Source organism: Oreochromis aureus, linkage group 22 (genome assembly GCF_013358895.1).
Source record: "Oreochromis aureus strain Israel breed Guangdong linkage group 22, ZZ_aureus, whole genome shotgun sequence".
Taxonomy (NCBI): Eukaryota; Metazoa; Chordata; class Actinopteri; order Cichliformes; family Cichlidae; genus Oreochromis; species Oreochromis aureus.
The window spans coordinates 31,943,399-31,963,350 of record NC_052962.1 but is presented as its reverse complement, the minus strand read 5'-3'; the positions used below and the strand labels follow the sequence as shown (position 1 = coordinate 31,963,350).

At 36.8% G+C, this 19,952-nt stretch overlaps 1 protein-coding gene and 1 long non-coding RNA gene across 3 annotated transcripts; one reads left to right on the top strand and one right to left on the bottom strand.

Moving 5' to 3' along the window:
* Nucleotides 1-1,256: 1,256 nt before the first annotated feature.
* LOC120435697 (class I histocompatibility antigen, F10 alpha chain-like) lies at nucleotides 1,257-13,133 on the bottom strand. The gene is made up of 8 exons (XM_039605596.1): nucleotides 13,012-13,133; nucleotides 7,407-7,667; nucleotides 4,815-5,093; nucleotides 3,762-4,064; nucleotides 3,174-3,269; nucleotides 2,396-2,413; nucleotides 2,156-2,224; nucleotides 1,257-1,830 (listed from the first exon to the last, which is right to left on the bottom strand). Exons 1-7 carry the CDS (start codon nucleotides 13,061-13,063, stop codon nucleotides 2,178-2,180), a joined length of 1,056 nt encoding a protein of 351 aa, XP_039461530.1. The 5' UTR covers nucleotides 13,064-13,133; the 3' UTR covers nucleotides 1,257-1,830; nucleotides 2,156-2,177.
* Nucleotides 8,158-9,957, top strand: LOC120435698. Of its 2 annotated transcripts, none has more exons than XR_005609846.1 (3): nucleotides 8,158-8,200; nucleotides 8,580-8,748; nucleotides 9,232-9,957. It is a non-coding gene; the product is annotated as an uncharacterized LOC120435698 (long non-coding RNA). The 2 variants fall into 2 exon arrangements; XR_005609847.1 differs by lacking the exon at nucleotides 8,158-8,200 and adding an exon at nucleotides 8,411-8,477.
* Nucleotides 13,134-19,952: the final 6,819 nt, after the last annotated feature.

Genomic DNA, 19,952 nt, shown 5'->3' with positions numbered 1-19,952 from the left:
TCCAAATACTCGAGTTTAGTTATGAGGAGCAGTTAGAACAAGGAAACCAAGCCTTTCTTAACAATGGTACTCTTCTGCATCCAAGTACCAAACTCAAATTTGTTATATTGCAGAGTGTCAGAAATGGTCAAATACAAAATGTGTCCTTCCAGCGTAGAATTTGATAATGTAGCCATGGCCCTGATAACAAAGTATCCGTGTTTAAAGGACCAAGGTTCAGTCACCGCCTATTAAAGATGGAAAGTCAGCCTGAAATACAAAATAGCAAACTAGACTAAGGAACATCGGCTGCCAAAAGCTGACCATTAATTCAGTGAAAGAAGGGCAGCGAACCACAGACCCCATACCGTGATTTTTTTTTTAATGTAGCAGGTAAAACCAAACGTTTTTTGAATACAGCCTTTCACAGATGACGCCCTTTACCACAAGTACACAAGTTTGATTTATAACGAACCTTTTTGGAAAGTTTGCGTGCATCCTGCTGCTGGGGGGGGGGGGCTGAAACAAACAACTTATCATCATGCTTTTCATTCTGACATTTACTCGCTAGTCCCAAAGTTGGATTGTTATCACCATGGATGAAAGCTTAGAGGTGAGTGTTTTTTCTGTTTAATCATTTTATTTATAACCACATTTAAAAACAACACAGGCTGACCAAAGTGCTGTACAGACTAAAAAAAGCAGCTCAAACAAAGACAAAGAACAAAACAAAACTCAGTTACAATTAAAAGCTAAAGAGTAAAAATGTGTTTTCAAACTGGTTTTAAAAATGTCAAGTGTTGGAGAGAACCTAATTTCTAGAGGCAGACTGTTCCAAAGTTTAGGCACAGCAATCGCAGAGGCCCGGTCTCCTCTGTTGTAAAAGTAGCTCAAAAAATAAAGAAAAACTCTTTACCTCACAAAACCAAAATACCTCATCCGAGGATGAAATTGTTTTAATGTGTATGAAATTCTTTGCACGGGTGTCGGTACTTTGCTAGGTTACAAGCATTAAGAAATATTAATATTGATTAGAGGGGCTGTTTTTATGGGTGACGTTTTGTTGACTCCTTGTGCAAAACAAGGCAGTTTCTCACAGTAATTATCTTTTAGGGTTTGTTTTTCTGTCTATCGAGAGTTTTCTGCTAATGAGAAAACCTGATGTAAAAGTGACTCTAAAAAAAAGAAAAGTCTTTCCCACACAAAACCAAAATACCTCATCCGAGGGTGTTTTAATAAAATTATTTGGGACTGAGTTCTGAATATGTGCCCGGTGCTTTTTTTTTTTTTTTTTTAACTCAGTGTTATTTTACACGTACAAGAGTCGATGGCGTGTATGAAATTCTTTGCATCGATACTTTGCTAAGTTACAAGCAGTAGGATAATCAGATAATCTTAAATCCCAATGCTAGGTTACAGGCAGGGTGGTCAGAATATCGGATAATCTTAAAGGTTTTTATTTTATTGCGTATGTAATAAGAAAGCAAAATAAATCCGCTATTGTAAAAAATAATAGCTCTTTACCGAGAAAATGGTTATCAAGATCTCTGTCATAATATTGATACTAATACCGAAACATTTAAACAGAATTAGATCTTTTCATTTAAATCGCCTTTTTTTTTAAACTGAAAACAACATATTCAGAATAATTTAATGATGTATATGTTAATGATGTAATGTTTGCCAACTCATTTTCAAACTCCTTTCCATTAAATCTTGACTAATAAGCATCTGCAACTATATTTTAGATTTTAGATCTTTTTAACAGATTTTATGATGTGAACAGTCAACAAATTCAATGAATTCCAGTTTATGGAGAAGAACGAGCTGACACGTCTTCTCTCAGGTTCTCTGTAGAGATAAAAAAGAAATAAAATAAATTAAGGATTAATCAAATCCACAAATAACCTTTTTACAGTTTCATTAAGATCTAAAATTCTGATTCAATCGAGTATTTACTTCATGTGTTTCTGAATGGAATTAACACATTTGTTTTAATTTTGTTAAATCATTTCATGAAATGTTATTTTGAAAGCATCTTTCTCTTAATATGATTTAAAGTTATACTAAAGCACTTTTTTGGTTCTGTTTAAACAGGAGATTTTACTACAGACACTATTTTACATAAGTTTTAAAAGAAAGCTAAAACATGAGACACAAATATGAAGTAACTCACTGTGTGCAGAGCTGTTTGTGGTTTAGGCTTGAGGAAGCATTTGCTCCTGGACTTCACGGTTCTCTACAGCTGTAGGTCAGAAACACAATGTTAGTCCACATCCTGCTCTCATCTGTCACTTTTACAACAATCGAACACAACAGGAAACAGCCCTGAAAGACTGTTTAGATTAAAGTACAGAAACCCTTTTTAATTTAGTGTGGACGAGAGATTAGAGAAAAGGGACAAAGTTTAACTTACGAGATGGGGGACGTCTGTCTGAAATAAAAAGGAAAAAATACATCATGTTAGTAATTTGTTATAAATGTTAACACAATTTTTTTCATGTATTATACAAGGCATGAAACATAATTTCATATTTTCATTTTGTAATCTGGACAAAAGCATTAATTTAATTTGTAAAATTAAAAACATAGACACTGGGCTTACTCACTAATGTGTTTATAGATATGTTGTGACCTTGCACCCAAAATGTGCTCGTGTAAAATTTATAAGTAAAGCGACTGAAGGTAGAGAACGTACACATTTCTAATGCAGGTAAAGGTGTACCTTAGGATGTGTTTGTTTGGCAGAGTTGATGGTTAAGAAAAGAGAAACAATGTTTGGGTTTCAATAACTGAGTTGGTGGTTATTTTGTTCCTTGACAACCAAACTGTAGCTCAGGTGTAAAAAAACAAAACAAAAACAAAAAACAAAAAACCCACAAAGGGGGCAAGTTATGAAACACAACAAGCATGATTAATGAATATCGTTGTAATATATTGAGGATTTAAAAGAGTCTGATCATCCTGCTGGCAGAGAAAGTGTTAAAATACTTTAATATTAACCTGAAGACTCAGCTTACACTGCTTTTGGTTGTTACCTGTTTAATCCTGTGTGCATTGTTTGTTTTCTTTTGAAAACTGTTAATAATGACTTCAATTAAGTCATATTACTCTTACTATCATTATTATTGTTTGCACTATGTCATCATTGTTGTTGCATTATACAAGAAAAATCCAGGAAGTTTGTTTCTCACCTGTCTTCTTTTTGTAAATAATGAATGCGATCACAGCGATGACAGCAAGAACAACCACAGCAACAACAACAGGGATGATCAGGGAGAAGGAATTTCCTGTGGATCACAGAACAAACAAAAGGTGAGAACAAAAAGTTTCCAATCAGATAACAATCATCTACAAAAGCTTTGTTTATGGTCACTACATATTTGTCTCACTAATTTTTGTTTTCATTCCAACAATAAAAGTTCTGCCATTAAATTTAATTTCAATACATTGCTATGTTCAAATTTATTGGCAATGTTTCAAAATATATATTTTCCCCCATTTACTATTTAATCTTCTAAAACTGTCCATTAGTCAGATAATCAGTGGCCACACATGAACATGTTTTATATTCATCAATGTTCAGCAAGGAAAAAATGTGGTGGAAAAACACAACTTGGTCTAAACTGATTTAGGCCTTAAAATTATTCTGACAGAAGCTGACAGAAAGAATATCAAAGCAAACAAACTTTCTCATCCAACATGAACCACAGGGCTATTGCAGTAATTCAAGTGTGTGTTTCCCACGTTTATCACTCATCTGATCCTGATTCCAGACTCACCTTCATTGGTCTTGATCTCTGATTTGTCCAGTCTGGTGACGATGTCCTCGTTCACACCAGAGAGCTGAAACACACATCTGTATCTGTGCCAGTCTTCAGGTTTGACTGATGAGACATCCAGGTCAACACTCATCTGGAAGGTCCCGTCATTGTTGGTGAGAATCTCTCCTTTGTCCACACCCTCATGAAGCTCCACTCCATCTTTTTTCCAGACCATCTCGACTCTGTCAGGATAGAAACCTGTAGCGTGGCAGGTGACTGAGGAGGAGGAAGACTTCTGGAGGAGAGACACTGAGGGACGAACTGGAGAGATATTAAAATTATCATAAGGAGTGAGAAGGATTAGAAATGAGTATATCAGAGCTAAAACTGTGGAAGATGATCTGCTATGACGACCAGGAGCAACTTTAAAAGATTATTATTATTATTATTATTTAAACCATACCAATTTCTTTTGATGTGATGTAGTTTATTAAATTAAATTAAATTTAAAAAATGTGTCAAAATGTCACGCGAAGTGCAATTATATTACCCCTTTCACACATAGGGGTCACTACAGTGCACAACTATTCAAAGGCTGTTTTCTTGTATTTGTGTCGGTGTTGATGGTAAACTTGCACATAAACCACTACATTGGGCACTGATGAGTCACTCCATGCCTTGCAGGGTTATAGTTGTTATAGTTGTTACATATATTGTTATACTGTTATAAAATAGTTTTAAAATATATAAAAAAAAATATTTTTGTTATGTAATAGTTTTTACACAGTGTATATAAATTATTCATTTGTCAAATTCATAAGTCAAAATGTTTGTTGTACAACTAAGTGGACATGTAAAAATACTCTTTGAAAATGAAAAGTATATGTTTAAAAAATGAAGTTCAAAAATCTTTTTTCATGCCTTAAGATGAATAAAAATACTCAAGAAAAAAAAAGCCTGATTGAGGTTTTCATAATTCATGCATGAAAAGGTTAATTTAATATCATATTAAGTAATAAACTGAGACATATAACTTTTGGTTAACAATCTAATTCTGGTCATAGATTTTACCTGTTTTCATCAGAGAGCTCCTCCCATAGTTCACATACTTCTTCAGCCACTCAGGACAAATCTGGGTGAGGTAGTTCTTATACTGTGTGATTGTAGCTTTGTTACTGTCCCACTTCGTCTTTGTGATGACAGCCTGTTGTTTTGGAGCGACCCACGTCTCTGTCTTCAGGTCAAAGCTTATGAAGTCCTCTCCATCATAACCGTCTTGGCGATATCCATTCACTTCACCTGTTTCATCATCCCATTCACAGCCGTACATCCGCTGGACAATGTGAACACCTGACAGAAAAACAGAGACAAAGACTGCAGTGAACCAGAGAGAGGCTGCACTAAAGTCTTATACTGACACAGAGACGTGATCAACATATAGAGGATCTACATTTATGGCTGCTTTTGTCTCAGTGGAAGATTTTTAAAACCAATCATCATTAACAATGTAGATTTTAGAAAAAGACACTGGAAAAAACAGAATTCATTTTCTCCCGTTAGCACATCTACGTCCTGCCTGCAGAGATATCACTGCACAGTTTATCTATGCTGTTGTAGGTGGAGCAACTTCCTGTGAGCTGCAGGAACAGACAAACACACTAAGCTGGAGTCCTGAGCAGCCGACACAGATCCTGATTCTAGATTTACTTTCCATCCTCTGAAACTCTGCAGCCGTCATCAGTCCAACAAAATCCTTCCTGTGAGAAACTAAACACCAGAATGTCCTGAGGTTTTTCTAGAGGTGTCTCTGTTTAACCCTAGAACACTATCGCTGGGTGATTTACACCCGAGCAAATACATTTACATGATTTCTCTCTCCTGCAGCTGTTTGCGTGTCGAGGAGCCTGTGCTTTCACCAGGGAAGTCTCAAATGTCCCAGGAATGGGTGGACCAAAGACCAGCTTTCCAGAGTCATTATTTTGTTTTAGGATTTTTTTTTTCATTTTGTTAGACATGGCACAGTTGAAAGTGAAAGAAGATCACTCAAATTTGGCATGTGTTGTCATATTTTGATATATTTGATTACTTTTTATTGGTTATATTATATTGGGTAAAAATCACCCAGCATTAGTGATTGTGTTACTATTTATAGCGATAGTGTTCTAGGGTTAATGACCAAAACAACCCGTGGGTTTTTTCACCGCTCATAGGGAGGCTTTCTGGAAGGGTTCTTGCTGAATTTTACGGCGTCCTGATTTAACGACATCACCTTAATAATCAGCCTTCAGCCAGTTTATGGGAAAAGTGAGACATTTTAACACTTTACTTTCCTTGATTATATTTTCAGGTTGTTGTTTATTAGTAAACAAAACAAAACAAAAAACATTAAATTTTAAATCTGGGACCAAAAATATTAAACATTGACTGAAACTCATATTTACTGTCTTATTTTTAAAAAATCAGAGTAAATTTTAGAGAAACTGTTAACTGTTAAACGTCTGTCTGTTAGTTTGTGTTTCTTATTTTTTTGGTCTATCTACTTCTCACCAAACTGTTGTACTATTGAAGTAAAACTAAAAGTTAAATATTTATTTATTTTCCACAGAGTAGCTTTAAGTTTGTCACCGATTTATTTATGGAACCTCTGCTAATGAAAGACAATCCTGAAAACATTTCCTCATGAAAACGGGCTGAATGTCTGCTTTATTTTCACAATGGCTGATGCATTTAGTTAAATTCATTCATAAAGAGGCCGTGGACAGTGAACGGGTCATTGAGCTGTCTCTACTTTCAGCCTGTTACAAAGTCAACCCTGTTTGATTCTACTTTTTGTATTAAATATAACATTATTATTATTATTATTATTATTATTATTATTATGTGTTTAATGGAATCTGGAAAAACTGCTGTCAAAACTGTGACATCACAGCACATTTAACATCTCAGCTAGATGATAAATTATTTCATCCTAAGATGCTGTTGATGGTGTCTGACATATTTTCTTTTTCTATAATTTATTACAACATGTGATTATTTGTGAGGGTCGTCTGAACTGAGACACGGAGCGACTTCCTGTGAGCTACAGGAAGAGACAAACACACTAAGATGGATCCTGAGCAGCAGACACAGATCCTGATCCTGGGTTTAAGTTTCCATCCTCTGAAACTCTGCAGCCTCTTATCGTTCTAAAAGAAAATCTTATAACTGCGGGAAAACTACACACCAGACTGTCCTGAGGTCTTTCTAGAAGCTTCCACTGAAGGAGAGTTTCAGTCCAGGATTGTTTTTATTAAAAGTCAAATATTAGTTCACAATAATTGTAAAACAAATACACCTCAGACTGATTATTTAGATCCAGCTGATTTTCTGGAGATTAATTTCTGAATAATCGATTATTAAGAAATTGTAGCAAAAACAACCATCAAGGTTTCAGAGGCAAAAAATCCTAAATATAAATAGAAAACGTCAAATATCATGAATTTATCTTTATTATTTGATTATTGTACTGTAGTTCTAAATTCATTATGAATTATTATGTTAATAATTTTAATCTGTAATCTGAATGAAACATTTAATATGTGCGCAAACCTGATTACTACTGTAAACAAAACACACTGAAAACATTAACAGCAAATATCAGTAAAAAATGAAACATGAACAAACCTCCAGTTTGGTTGAAGCGCTGCTTTGCAGTGTCAATGTTGGCTTTGAAAGACTGCTGGGAACCCCAACAGTTTGCAGTCTCTCTCTCCCAGTACTGCTGATCTGTGTTCTCGGCAATCCAGTCCTGTTTGGGCTCAGCTTTCTCCGTGTTGCTGTCATAATAATCAATCTGAACATCATCAACCATCCCAACAACCACAAACTCTGGGAAGTTTGGGACTTGAGAGGATCCAGTAAGGAAATACTTCAGCGAGTGGGTCACTGTAAGAAACAGTTAATGTTGTGAGATCTCAGGAACAAGCTAGCAGAGTTGTTGTTCGCTAATTTGTTAGCTGCCAGCTTTCTGTGACCGTGTAAACACAGCACCGCTAATACCCGTTAGGGGGCCGCGATGACAGCTGCCACTGATGCATTTGTCTTAATGTGAAATTAAGTATGCAACTTAAGAGCTAATAGGCGACCTGTTCCACTCTAGCAACACACCTGCATTCTTGTAGAGAGCTCGTGCGTGCCAAGATGTGCTGCGTGATGAAGTGAGAGAAATAGGAAATAGAAGTAGCCCACTGTGCTAGCTTTGCCCTGTAAAATGTTATGGACAGGTAAGCCAAGTATTTCCTTCTATTTTGTGGAAAGGAAGTAGGGCTAAAACAGCTGAGGCGAATTATTTGACTACATTTAAACGTACATTGCATACATGTATTTGGATTTTGGCAGGTTTCATGATTCATAAGGTTTTGTTTCTTCCCTGCAGATTAGTAGCGTGAGTTCTCAAATTTATTCAGTAAGCTGTAAAGGTGAGTATTGTGCTGCATTTAAGGATGTCAAAAGATTACACCTGTCACAGTTGTGGTGCTTTAATGTAAATGTTTGGGCACCCATGGTCAACATTTCAGTTCATGTGAACAGTTAAGCAAGTAGAAGATGAAATAATCTCCAAATGGCTTAAAGTTATAGATGACATTTAATTTTAAATAAAATCATTTTCATATTTTTTAAACAGAAAAGGAAAAGGCCCACAGCAAAAGTTTGGACACCTTGTAGTTGACCGTGGGGCCCAAACTGCATGCCAGTGTATGTAATTGATATACATCAGTTGTAACATTGCAGTTAGTTGTTTGAGTCATTTGTGGACTTGTTTTTTGTCCCCTTGTCTCTTGTTCATGTACACAACAGGAAACTCTACTTTGGCAGCCGAGCACTTCATGTTATCTGTGGACCAGGCCATTGTGAATGGCCATATCACTATCTTCAGCGACGCACTTATCCTGATGTTTGGCTCTTACTACTGCACAAACATTTCTTATCCAGTAGCCCAGGCAGCAACCTTGGAATTCTTGCAACGGTATGCGGCACCAGTCAATTTTATGCACTGAGACATAAGAATGATGAGACAGTGAAATCTAAAGTTATGCAATCCAAATCAAATCATCAGATCTCCTTTCATTTGCAGCTAAAACACATAAGAATGAGCAATGCTTGAGTGTTGAGATGATTTGTAGATTGATAAATCAACAAATAACTAATATTTGCGTTTCAGATGGCTGTCTCTGAAATATCCTTGATTCGCGCTCATGTCAAGTTATAGAAAGAGACCTTTGAGTAGTAGATGTTCACAGATGTTTCACTAACCTGAAACAGCATTTGCAATAGACTCACAGGTTAACCAAACATCTTTGCATCACCCCTCTGTTCCACAATGACCTGTATGTCCAAACACGCACTCAAAAGCAAGCTCAATCTACACTTAGATTCATTGCAAATGTAAAAAAACACATACAGTCCAGTCCTCAGTTTCTTAATGAAGTTGTTGTTTTTCATTCGACAGATGCCTTAAGATAAACCCCGACAAGGGATCCAAAGTGGAGTGGAACACGTCTAAGAAAAACCTTGCAGTCAATCCAAAGGTTCTGACGTTGATCGCCAAAATTGCGGACTATGAGTGGAGAGCATAAAAAGTTCTTATTTTTATCCTGAGGATAACATAATCTGCTGTTCAGTAGCACTGGTCTCCGGTTCATGGTCAATGTCAACAGCACGGGTGGCCTGCTTGATAGGGGAAAAGTGAAATATAGGCTGCAAATCCTATTCGCATTTAGCTAGCATTAGTGCTAGCCAGTTGGTATGTTACTGTCTGCTGACAGGCTCTCTGTCACTCTGTCCTGCTTTAGGTGTAGCATTGTCTTAACTTGTGGTGCTTGCTCTGCAAACACAGTCCCATTTGTTCAGTTATTTTGGTAAAAGTTTGTGTTAAAGTGACAACTTACAACATATCAATACTTATCAGTTAAGTATAATCAGCATAACAATGAGGCTTTTGTTTTACTCGAGTTGTTCTTTGCATATGATTACTTTGCAAATTTCTCCAAGGGAACCCAAATGGCCAGCAGCAGCCCTGAATGTGAGACTTTCAGAAAGCTAGAGCTACTTCTAAACCTGCAGGTTATGTGCCTCAAATATACCCCTTTTCGTTGCTCCAGATGTGGGGAGGCAGATGAACGTTCGAGGTGGCATCGTCCCCTTCTTTTGTGCTCAAATGTGCGTTTGCATTACATTCTTTTTCTCGTACCTTTGTTTATGCATAAGTGTTAGTTGTTCTTGGATTGTTCCAGGAAGGCTTATCTTTTGTCAATAAAATCCATGTTAATGATTGAAACAATGTCTCATGTGTTATAAGCAAGGGCGTCGATTTGGCATGGACGGAAGGACACGTCCCCACCAATATCCAGCGATTACTGAATTGTCCCCACCAATAATTTGATCTCTTGAGTAAAGAAAAACAAACCCGATAGAAAGGAAAAAAAAAAAAAAAAAAAACCCGATCCTTCAACGTCTCATTCACCCAGCGGTGCAGAAAGAGTTAAATTACGTTCTCTACCTCATGTGACAAATATGGCCAATGTGATTGGCTGTGCCTTTCAGGGAGCTCTGTTTAGTTTTAGCAGCGGCAAGCCTGCGCTGCTAGGACCTGCAAGGAGGAGAGGAGGATGGCAGCAAAAAGGAAGAACCTGGATATAAGAAAGTATTTTTCAAAGAAACCTGTAAGTCATTTAGAGTCAAGTTCACGCATAAAATGTGTCCGTCATAATAACGTTACAGGCTGCGCTAGGCTTTGGTCCACGTCAGTCTAAAATTGTATGTAACCATGAATAACGTGTTTTGGAAACTAACTGCACAACATGCAGCACTATTAGTTATCTCAGTCTCAGAGTAGCATTTCTAATTTTGATTGTAACTGTCAGAGAAAACGGCAGCCTCGAGCAATCCAGGATATTAGTTTACAGAGGCAGTTAAAATGATTTGTCTAACGTTATAATGTTGGTGACATAATAATTTCATCCTAATGGTACTGACATTCATAGGGTTAATTTTTGAGACAAAATATCATGAGGTAGTCGTGATTTTGCAAATATTCCACCTTGTAGTGCAGTTTGCACAAATTGTTTTAAAAATGCACTCACCCTACAAACATTACTGATGAGTCAAGATCTGCACACAGTGACAGAAGCACTGAAGCAGCTCCACATTTTATTCTTATTGTCATGTATGTCCTATTTGTCAGGTGACAGAAGAACCAACTCAAAGCTCAGAGAGTAATGGTGACACAAGATCACAGGTGGAATTGGATGATGACTTGTTGGTTCATGACTGTATTTGAAGCACATGTGTGACTGCATGTATTTGGAATGTCTCACTGTTATTTATCAGGTGACAGAGGCAGCTCTGCCATGTTGTAGCTCAGACAGCGGTGAAGAGGCGAGGTCACAGGTCACTGACTGATGATTCGGTGCTATAGATTTACTAGTCTTTATTATCATGACAGTTGTTAGGCTGCTGATGTAAATTGATTCATTAGTGTATATTTGACAAAGAATCTGAATTGACATGTCCCACTTTTTATATGGCACGAATCAATGTGTTATTTTATCAGGTGGCAGTATGTCCTAGTGCAGTCAGAGGGGAGGAGCCAGGGCCAAAGGTGAGGCACTTCAAGCACAGAATAATAATTTTAAACTGAGGATAAAACGCATGTACTGAGGCTGAAAGAAGCTTCAGTGCTCTCAGAAGACTAAAACATGGCTATGGTCAACAATGATTCAAATGAGATTAAACAATGCTGCTGTATTTCCACCAGGAGACACTGGACAGTACAGATGTAAAACAAACATGCCAGCAATTTATCTCAGTTAACGAGAGGAGAGGGCATGTGTTTGCCTCCTTGACATAGTGGACATTGAGTTGTTGTGTGGGACACCAGTAGTCCATGCCTGTTGCTGTAATAGTAGTTCATGTTTAGAATAAAACATCCCAGCTCACTGATCTGATAGGGGAAATAGTGTGCCTAAAATGTTGCATAATTTTGCTGAGAGATCTTTTGTGGTAATCTTAGATGAGTAGTTTTATGGACAAAAACCACCAGGTCATTCAGTGTTCCCTTAGTGCTAATGTGTCAGAGGTGTTGGTGTACTATAACTGAACTAATGTTGTTAAGTCCTTAAAGTCATATTCTTTTATTGTCATGACTCTATTTATTTTTGTATGATACCTGATTTATATGGAATATGGCTCAAATAAACTAAAGTCTTAAATACTTAAGTAATTTAACATTATATAATTCACATAAAACTATGAATTGTAATTTTAAATGGTTTAAAAGCATGTAGAATAGCATATGTAGGGTAGTATATTTCTCCTTTTTTTTAATGAAGAAGCAAAGACAAAAAGAAACAGGGCAGGGTTCGATGGTTGAATCATCCGTCCCCACCAATGCCAAAACCAAATCTACGCCCTTGGTTATAAGTAAAATAAACATCTACAAACTGCTCATACACAACATATGATCAAGAATTAACATAATCTTGATTTCATTATAATCAGGGTTTTGTTTAATAAGGGTTCTTTGGGTGTTTTGTGACAGATAAAACCCACAATCTTACAGGGAGCACACTTAATTCAAACTGAAAGTCCAGTAAATATTCAGGAAATTTATGTTAAATTACACTTCAAATCTAAATTTACATGTGATATTATGTCAAATTAACAGTGAATTGTAATTTTAAAGCCAATATCTAGTTTTTGACATGTTTTGAAAGATAAATTATTTTGTGCTGCATAAGGTAGTATTACATCAAATATAATTGAATATACAACTTTTTTTTTTTTTTTACATCAAATAATGTTATTTAACCCAACTGTTAACTGTATATTTCTGTAAATTTAAGCATTATTATTCATATTGCCACATTCATTGACCTTGTTTATAGGTAATTTCATTGTTTAATCACATTAAAATGTTCCTAATTTAATGTTTAAAAGCACTTGAAAAAGGCAAAATCCCATTTAAAATTAGGGCAACAAATTGTATTTTCATTACTGAAAATAACCGTATTTTATGAGGAAGTTATTTTCTGTTATTTTACGGTATTATTTTGGCGCCCCAGCTGCGGAATATTACTGTTTTTTAAGATGTTTTTTTTTTAACAGTGTACTAGGATCCATTACAACTAAATGTTTAGCGTATTTCTGGGGAGCAAACAGTCCGTCCATTTGTCTTTCAAATTACATAAATCTGACATATAAAAGACAGAAATATAACAGTCAAACTGACCTGCTGCTGCCCCCTGTATTCCCAGGAGAAGAAAGAAGATGAAGGCCTTCATCTTCTTTCTTCTTTCTTCATCTTCTACATTGTGACCATAAACAGCCAAACCTTTAACAGACTTTATTTGCTTGTCCAGAAGAAGCTAAAGCTAAAATGGAGAACCAGGAGAAACGTCACCTTTAGCCTCGATCAGAGCCAATAGGGATTTACTCTGAGAGTAAACGTCGTTTAAATCTGGGGTAAACCTTTAGGGTTATCAACGAAAATGAAAGTAAAATATCTTCATATGAACCAGTTTATCACGAAGGGAAGGTTAGTTTCATCTGGTCTTTATAAATTTTTATGTTATGACAGGTGTAGTTCATGTTATGTTGGGTATACACTGTATAATTTATTTTCTATTCAGGGGATAAAACCTTGTTAAGTTTCTCAGTGGAGTGATTTGTATTAATTTTAAACGCATACACTGTAAAAAATCAAACTTGCAATTGCTGAGCTTACAGTCATTTCTTTCACAATTTAACAATAAAAGCTGTTGCCCATAAACTCAAATACATTAAGGGTTTCAACTAATCCTTTAACGTTTTGGAGCAAAGTTGGTCTCAGATGAAATTTATTGCTGGCAAAATGAATGAATTCAAGTTTTACATGAGTTGAAGCTGTTGGCGCCTTTCTGTGCCTGAGCACGCATGCGCATCTCATATTTTTGGATACTACGGGGTCTACTTTGCACTTTTGCAAGGACTGAAAGCCACCTGGCCGTCTGCCTTAATGCGAACACGAGGCTTTTTACACCAGGAGCTGGATGCTAGTGATGGGATTTCCAGCTCTTTTTAGAGAACCGACTCTTTCAGCTCGGCTCACTAAAAAGAGCCGGCTCTTTCGACTCTGAACCGGCTCCTCAGGTTGTTTTGTTGCTTTAATTAATTTATTATTAACAATAATATAAAATTATGCATAAAAGGAATTACTAATGTAAAAAAAAAGTGGTTTTATTTATATATGTTTATATATAAATATATGCGGTGGCCCCTAGAGACAAAGCACGTGCAAACTCCAAAATACATTTCTAGCGCTAACTGAACTTCCAAAACAGAACTACCTAGATCACTTAAATTACACAATTGAAAGCATATGTGTATTGTTTGTGTATTTATACACAAGCACTTGTAAATATTCAAATAATTTACCTTTTACTACCACACACCAAATCCGGTCGTTGGTACTTCCTGGCTTGTGTAGCCACTACACTGCGCCTAGCATCCTGGAGCACTTCTGTTATCTTTTGTACGTGTTTTGGAGTTTTTACGTGTTTTGGAGTTTGTACGTGCTTTGTCTCTAGGGGCCACCGTAAATATACTTTTATTTATTCACTCCACATAAAATGTAAGAAATAAATCATATAATACAAAAACCAACTATTTATATTTCAGCTTTTAACTATTTAAATTTTCAGCTTTTTCCTTTTAAACAAATTTATAGTGAAACAACACAAAACACTGCAAACCACAACACAATTAAATATACAGGGAGTGCAGAATTATTAGGCAAGTTGTATTTTTGAGGAATAATTTTATTATTGAACAACAACCATGTTCTCAATGAACCCAAAAACTCATTAATATCAAAGCTGAATGTTTTGGAAGTAGGTTTTAGTTTGTTTTAGTTTTAGCTATTTTAGGGGATATCTGTGTGTGCAGGTGACTATTACTGTGCATAATTATTAGGCAACTTAACAAAAACAAATATATACCCATTTCAATTATTTATTTTTACCAGTGAAACCAATATAACATCTCCACATTCACAAATATACATTTCTGACATTCAAAAACAAAACAAAAACAAATCAGCGACCAATATAGCCACCTTTCTTTGCAAGGACACTCAAAAGCCTGCCATCCATGGATTCTGTCAGTGTTTTGATCTGTTCACCATCAACATTGCGTGCAGCAGCAACCACAGCCTCCCAGACACTGTTCAGAGAGGTGTACTGTTTTCCCTCCTTGTAAATCTCACATTTGATGATGGACCACAGGTTCTCAATGGGGTTCAGATCAGGTGAACAAGGAGGCCATGTCATTAGTTTTTCTTCTTTTATACCCTTTCTTGCCAGCCACGCTGTGGAGTACTTGGACGGCGTGTGATGGAGCATTGTCCTGCATGAAAATCATGTTTTCTTGAAGGATGCAGACTTCTTCCTGTACCACTGCTTGAAGAAGGTGTCTTCCAGAAACTGGCAGTAGGACTGGGAGTTGAGCTTGACTCCATCCTCAACCCGAAAAGGCCCCACAAGCTCATCTTTGATGATACCAGCCCAAACCAGTACTCCACCTCCACCTTGCTGGCGTCTGAGTGGGACTGGAGCTCTCTGCCCTTTACCAATCCAGCCACGGGCCCATCCATCTGGCCCATCAAGACTCACTCTCATTTCATCAGTCCATAAAACCTTAGAAAAATCAGTCTTGAGATATTTCTTGGCCCAGTCTTGACGTTTCAGCTTGTGTGTCTTGTTCAGTGGTGGTCGTCTTTCAGCCTTTCTTACCTTGGCCATGTCTCTGAGTATTGCACACCTTGTGCTTTTGGGCACTCCAGTGATGTTGCAGCTCTCAACTATGGCCAAACTGGTGGCAAGTGGCATCTTGGCAGCTGCACGCTTGACTTTTCTCAGTTCATGGGCAGTTATTTTGCGCCTTGGTTTTTCCACACGCTTCTTGCGACCCTGTTGACTATTTTGAATGAAACGCTTGATTGTTCGATGATCACGCTTCAGAAGCTTTGCAATTTTAAGACTGCTGCATCCCTCTGCAAGATATCTCACTATTTTTGACTTTTCTGAGCTTGTCAAGTCCTTCTTTTGACCCATTTTGCCAAAGGAAAGGAAGTTATAAGGAAGTAAATAGTGATGGAAAGAAGACAAATTAATACAAACTCACACAAAGTGGACTGTTTATTATGGAGTCACATGGAATTAAAGTTGTGAATTACAATAAATCAGGTCATGTGATTTTACCTGTCCTCATCAGAGAGCTCCTCCCATAGTTCACGTACTTCTTCAGCCACTTAGGACAAAGCTGGGTGTGATAGTTCCTCAGATGACCTGAAACAGATCTGTCACTGTCCCACTGGAGTTTGGTGATTACAGCCTGCGTTACTGGAGCGACCCATGTCTCTGTCTGCAGGTCAAATGATATGAAGTCTTCTCCATCATAGCCATACTGATGATATCCGTTACCTTCAGCCGTTTCATCGTCCCATTCACAGCCGTACATCAGCTGGTTAATGTGAACACCTGAGGTCCAAGAGGGGCAGGAAATATTTTGATATTTTCCCACAGATGAGACATTTTAGTTTGGTTAAAGAGCTTCATCAAAAACTACACAAAGACACATAATCAGTGTTTTATTGACACTACAAGGACTAAAACTGTGGTGAAGTGCTCCCCTCGGTGGTTCAAAAGGAAAACAGGTTACGCATATAAACTGACCACACACTTTATTAGGTACACTTATTGAACACCTCATTAACACAAATTTCTAATCAGCCAATCACATGGCAGCAATCCGATGCATTCAGGCATGTAGATATGGTCGAGACGCCCTGCTGAAGTTCAAACATCCAGCTTCTTCCACATATCCGGATTCAGGTCACGGAGGCAGCAGCCTGAGCAGAGAAGCCCACCATTTTCTCAACCCGGCACAATTAGCCCAAAAAACTGTGCATTCATTCTGTGGCAGTTAATTTCCAGATAAAATTTCATTAGCAAAATCTTATAACAGGAACTGTTTCTTTTTTCTATTTGCGGTGTCATTTTCTCTTCACAACACAGCTTAGTTGCTCTGTAATAAATGGCACTTGAGGAAACAGGAGACCTTATTTTTGCTTTGAGTATGTGAAGTTTATGAAGACTAACATAATTACAGTAGTAGGTTAATGCCACTGTTATTTTACATAAAGAGCAAAATAAGTAAATAAGAGGAAAAGTTGGTCCACAAGCCTCCAAATCAAAATTATGGGGGCAAGACTTCATGTAGCAGACCGAGGGGCCATTCTAGGTTCAGACTTTTAGAGGGGCTCAGCTCCCAATCATAATGCCACGCATACACTGCCTTGTAACTAATATTAAGAGAATATGCTACTTGCAAATGTCATCAACCATTTTCACATTTTCAAACCTCAATTCAATTTGATACACATTAAAACGTTACCTTCAAAAGCAACCTGATTAGTTGGATGACATATTGTAATGTTTAAAAATGAATCAGAGTGAATAATCAGAGATTTTAATCTCATCCACCTGTTTTAGGGCGGAGCCTTTAGTCACCCGACCCAAGGCAAAGACTTGTTAAAGAAGTTAAAGAACTATTTGTGGCAAAGCAATAAGATAAGATAAGATGAGAAACATTATTTCAGTCTCTTCACCGCACAGAGGCAGTCCACCACATCATCAAGCACTTTAAGTGGCGTTATTCAGTACAGACACTGGAAAATCACAATGCCACTCCACAGACCAGTACATGAAGAAAACCGGTAATAGAGTTGTTTCGTATTAAAGTTTCTGAATTCATCAAACCCTCCTTTTATCATGCAAACACAACACAGGGCATCATGGACCCCAGTTTTATGAGTGGAGAACAGATTTGTAGCCCATCACATTGTTGTAGTGGCAGCCATCCTGTTCAGCCATGTTTAGAGTGAATCCTGTAAAATGCTGCCATTCACACCAATATGCTCTGTTTAGAATGTCCACTGGCAGGTTTTACGTGTGCTACTGGAAAACAAAGTCTCCATGAAACACATGAAAAACTACTTTTGTTTTTCAGCTGACTTTACTGTCTGCTCCTCAGTCTTCCTATTCTTATACAACCTCTCTGTCCTCTCTCTCCATCGTCCTCACTCAACTAGGAACTAGAAAATTAAAAAAAATATCATCTTAGAATAATTATTATAAGATCATTATTATTATTATGATAAGGGCAGGTTTAGGATCCAACACACTCCTTCGTTATGTGAAATCTTTATCAGTGAATGTGGGTAAAACAGAAGCTACAACTTTATAATGTTTGGTGAATTTGACCACATGTCCACTCTGTTTCTTTTCTCTCTGCTCTTCATCCGGCTCTGTCCCTCTCTGTCCTCCTCTCTCAAAAGTTAAATGTTACAGTGAATAAAAGACATAAACCCATCCATATCAGTTTATAGTAATATTCAAACTGAATACAGACTGATGCTGGACACTGACAGGTAACATCATTTGACTTACTGTCACTTGGATCTAGAGCTGAAGCCCAGTTCGACCAGAATTGGAATAGAAATCTTTAACAAACTGAAATTATAAAGTACATCATCTCCTTGGCTGGCAACTCACGATATCCCAGTGATTTAAGCTGCACTATCAGAACAGTTTGCTCTTTTGCTGTATTTCAGTTAAAGTGTTTTAAATCTGCATCACTGATTTGTGTCATGAAATTACGTCTGCATCTTCTTTCTGCCACAGACACAAAAGTCTTAATGAGGTTATTAATGACCAACAGCCTCTGTGTGAGCGACTGTAACATCATGACATCAACAACACTGGACATAAAACCTGTTTTCATTCTATCCTGTGCTGTCGTCAATAGACGAGTTAGGAAAATCTAACATTTGAAGACATTTAGAGAAAATAATACTAAAATACACTGTTATTACTACCATTAATGAAGTTATTTTTAGAGGCGCTCTAAACTGGCCTCTGAGTTGACCCCAGCAGGATACTGACGTTTGATCCCACTTGATGTTGGAAAATATAAATGCAGCACCTTTAACATGAAAGTAGTGATGCACCCATCTTTACATACTCAGTATTTCAATATTTTGGTCTCAGGTTTGGAACATGACTCACTTTTCACAAAGTTTCTGTTCACTCATGTTGTTGTACACTCCTGTCCACACTCTGAATACTCGACATCATGCACGACCACAATGTTAAACTTTTATTTAGATGTAGACACAGTATCGTAGTCTAACAAAACAAAGATTCATTTCCCTGATTCCATAAATCAAAACACAGCTGATCTAAAACATCCAACATAAAAAAACCTTTACAATAAACACCACGAGGCGCGCGCGCACACACACACACACACACACACTGTAAACCTGATGTATAATTTTGGCAGCAGCATTGACCGTCTAACAGAACAAGCAGTAATAAAATATGCACATTCATGTCTCTGCACTATATTCGTAGGACAGTTACCATTAAAGTCATGATTGTTCACTGTTCACAGTATTTCAAGATGCCTCATGTTGGTGCTTATAAAAAACAAACAGTGATTGTAAATGAACTGATCTGCAGTCAATTCAAAGCAGAGCAATTCAGAGAACGATTATTTTCACATTATCGACCTTGAACCATGATGTCTCCAAAGGTGTAGTGGTTAGCATACTGACCTAGTAAGCAAAAGGTTGTTGGTTCAATTCCGGGTGAAAATCCCCTTTGAGGTTGTGTCAGGAAAGACATCCAGAGTTAAACTGAAATCAAACAGAACTGCTGTAGCAAAAAAAATGGCCAAAAGCAGCATTAAAACTGAGTAACAGTAATACACACTCAGACCCAACACTGAGGAAAATAAACACATAATTCCTACAGATGTAGTTTTTCTTCTTCTGGATCATCTTTACTTACTCATTATTGTATAAAAAAGACCAACAGTATAAAATTATACTTAAAAATTAAAATTGTTCTTTTATTATTTTTCAGTGTTTTTATTTATGTAGTTTTATTTGTATGTGTTTATCTTATTGTTATGTTATTATTATTATAATTGTGGTTTTTGTTATTAATGAATTAATTATTTTATTTTTTAAAATTCTGTTCTTAATGTTAAGTATTTTGGTCAGAACTTGCTGTTTTAATGCACTTTATAAATAAAGTTAGTTTGGCTAAAAAGTAACTTTTGCACAGA

Coding starts and splice junctions, on each gene's coding strand:
- LOC120435697 (XM_039605596.1), bottom strand. CDS start 13,063: ATGAAGGCCTTCATCTTCTTTCTTCTCCTGGGAATACAGGGGGCAGCA. Junction 7,668..13,011: donor AATACAGGGGGCAGCAGCAG/GTCAGTTTGACT, acceptor TGTTTCTTACAG/TGACCCACTCGCTGAAGTAT. Junction 3,270..3,761: donor AGAGATCAAGACCAATGAAG/GTGAGTCTGGAA, acceptor TGTGATCCACAG/GAAATTCCTTCTCCCTGATC.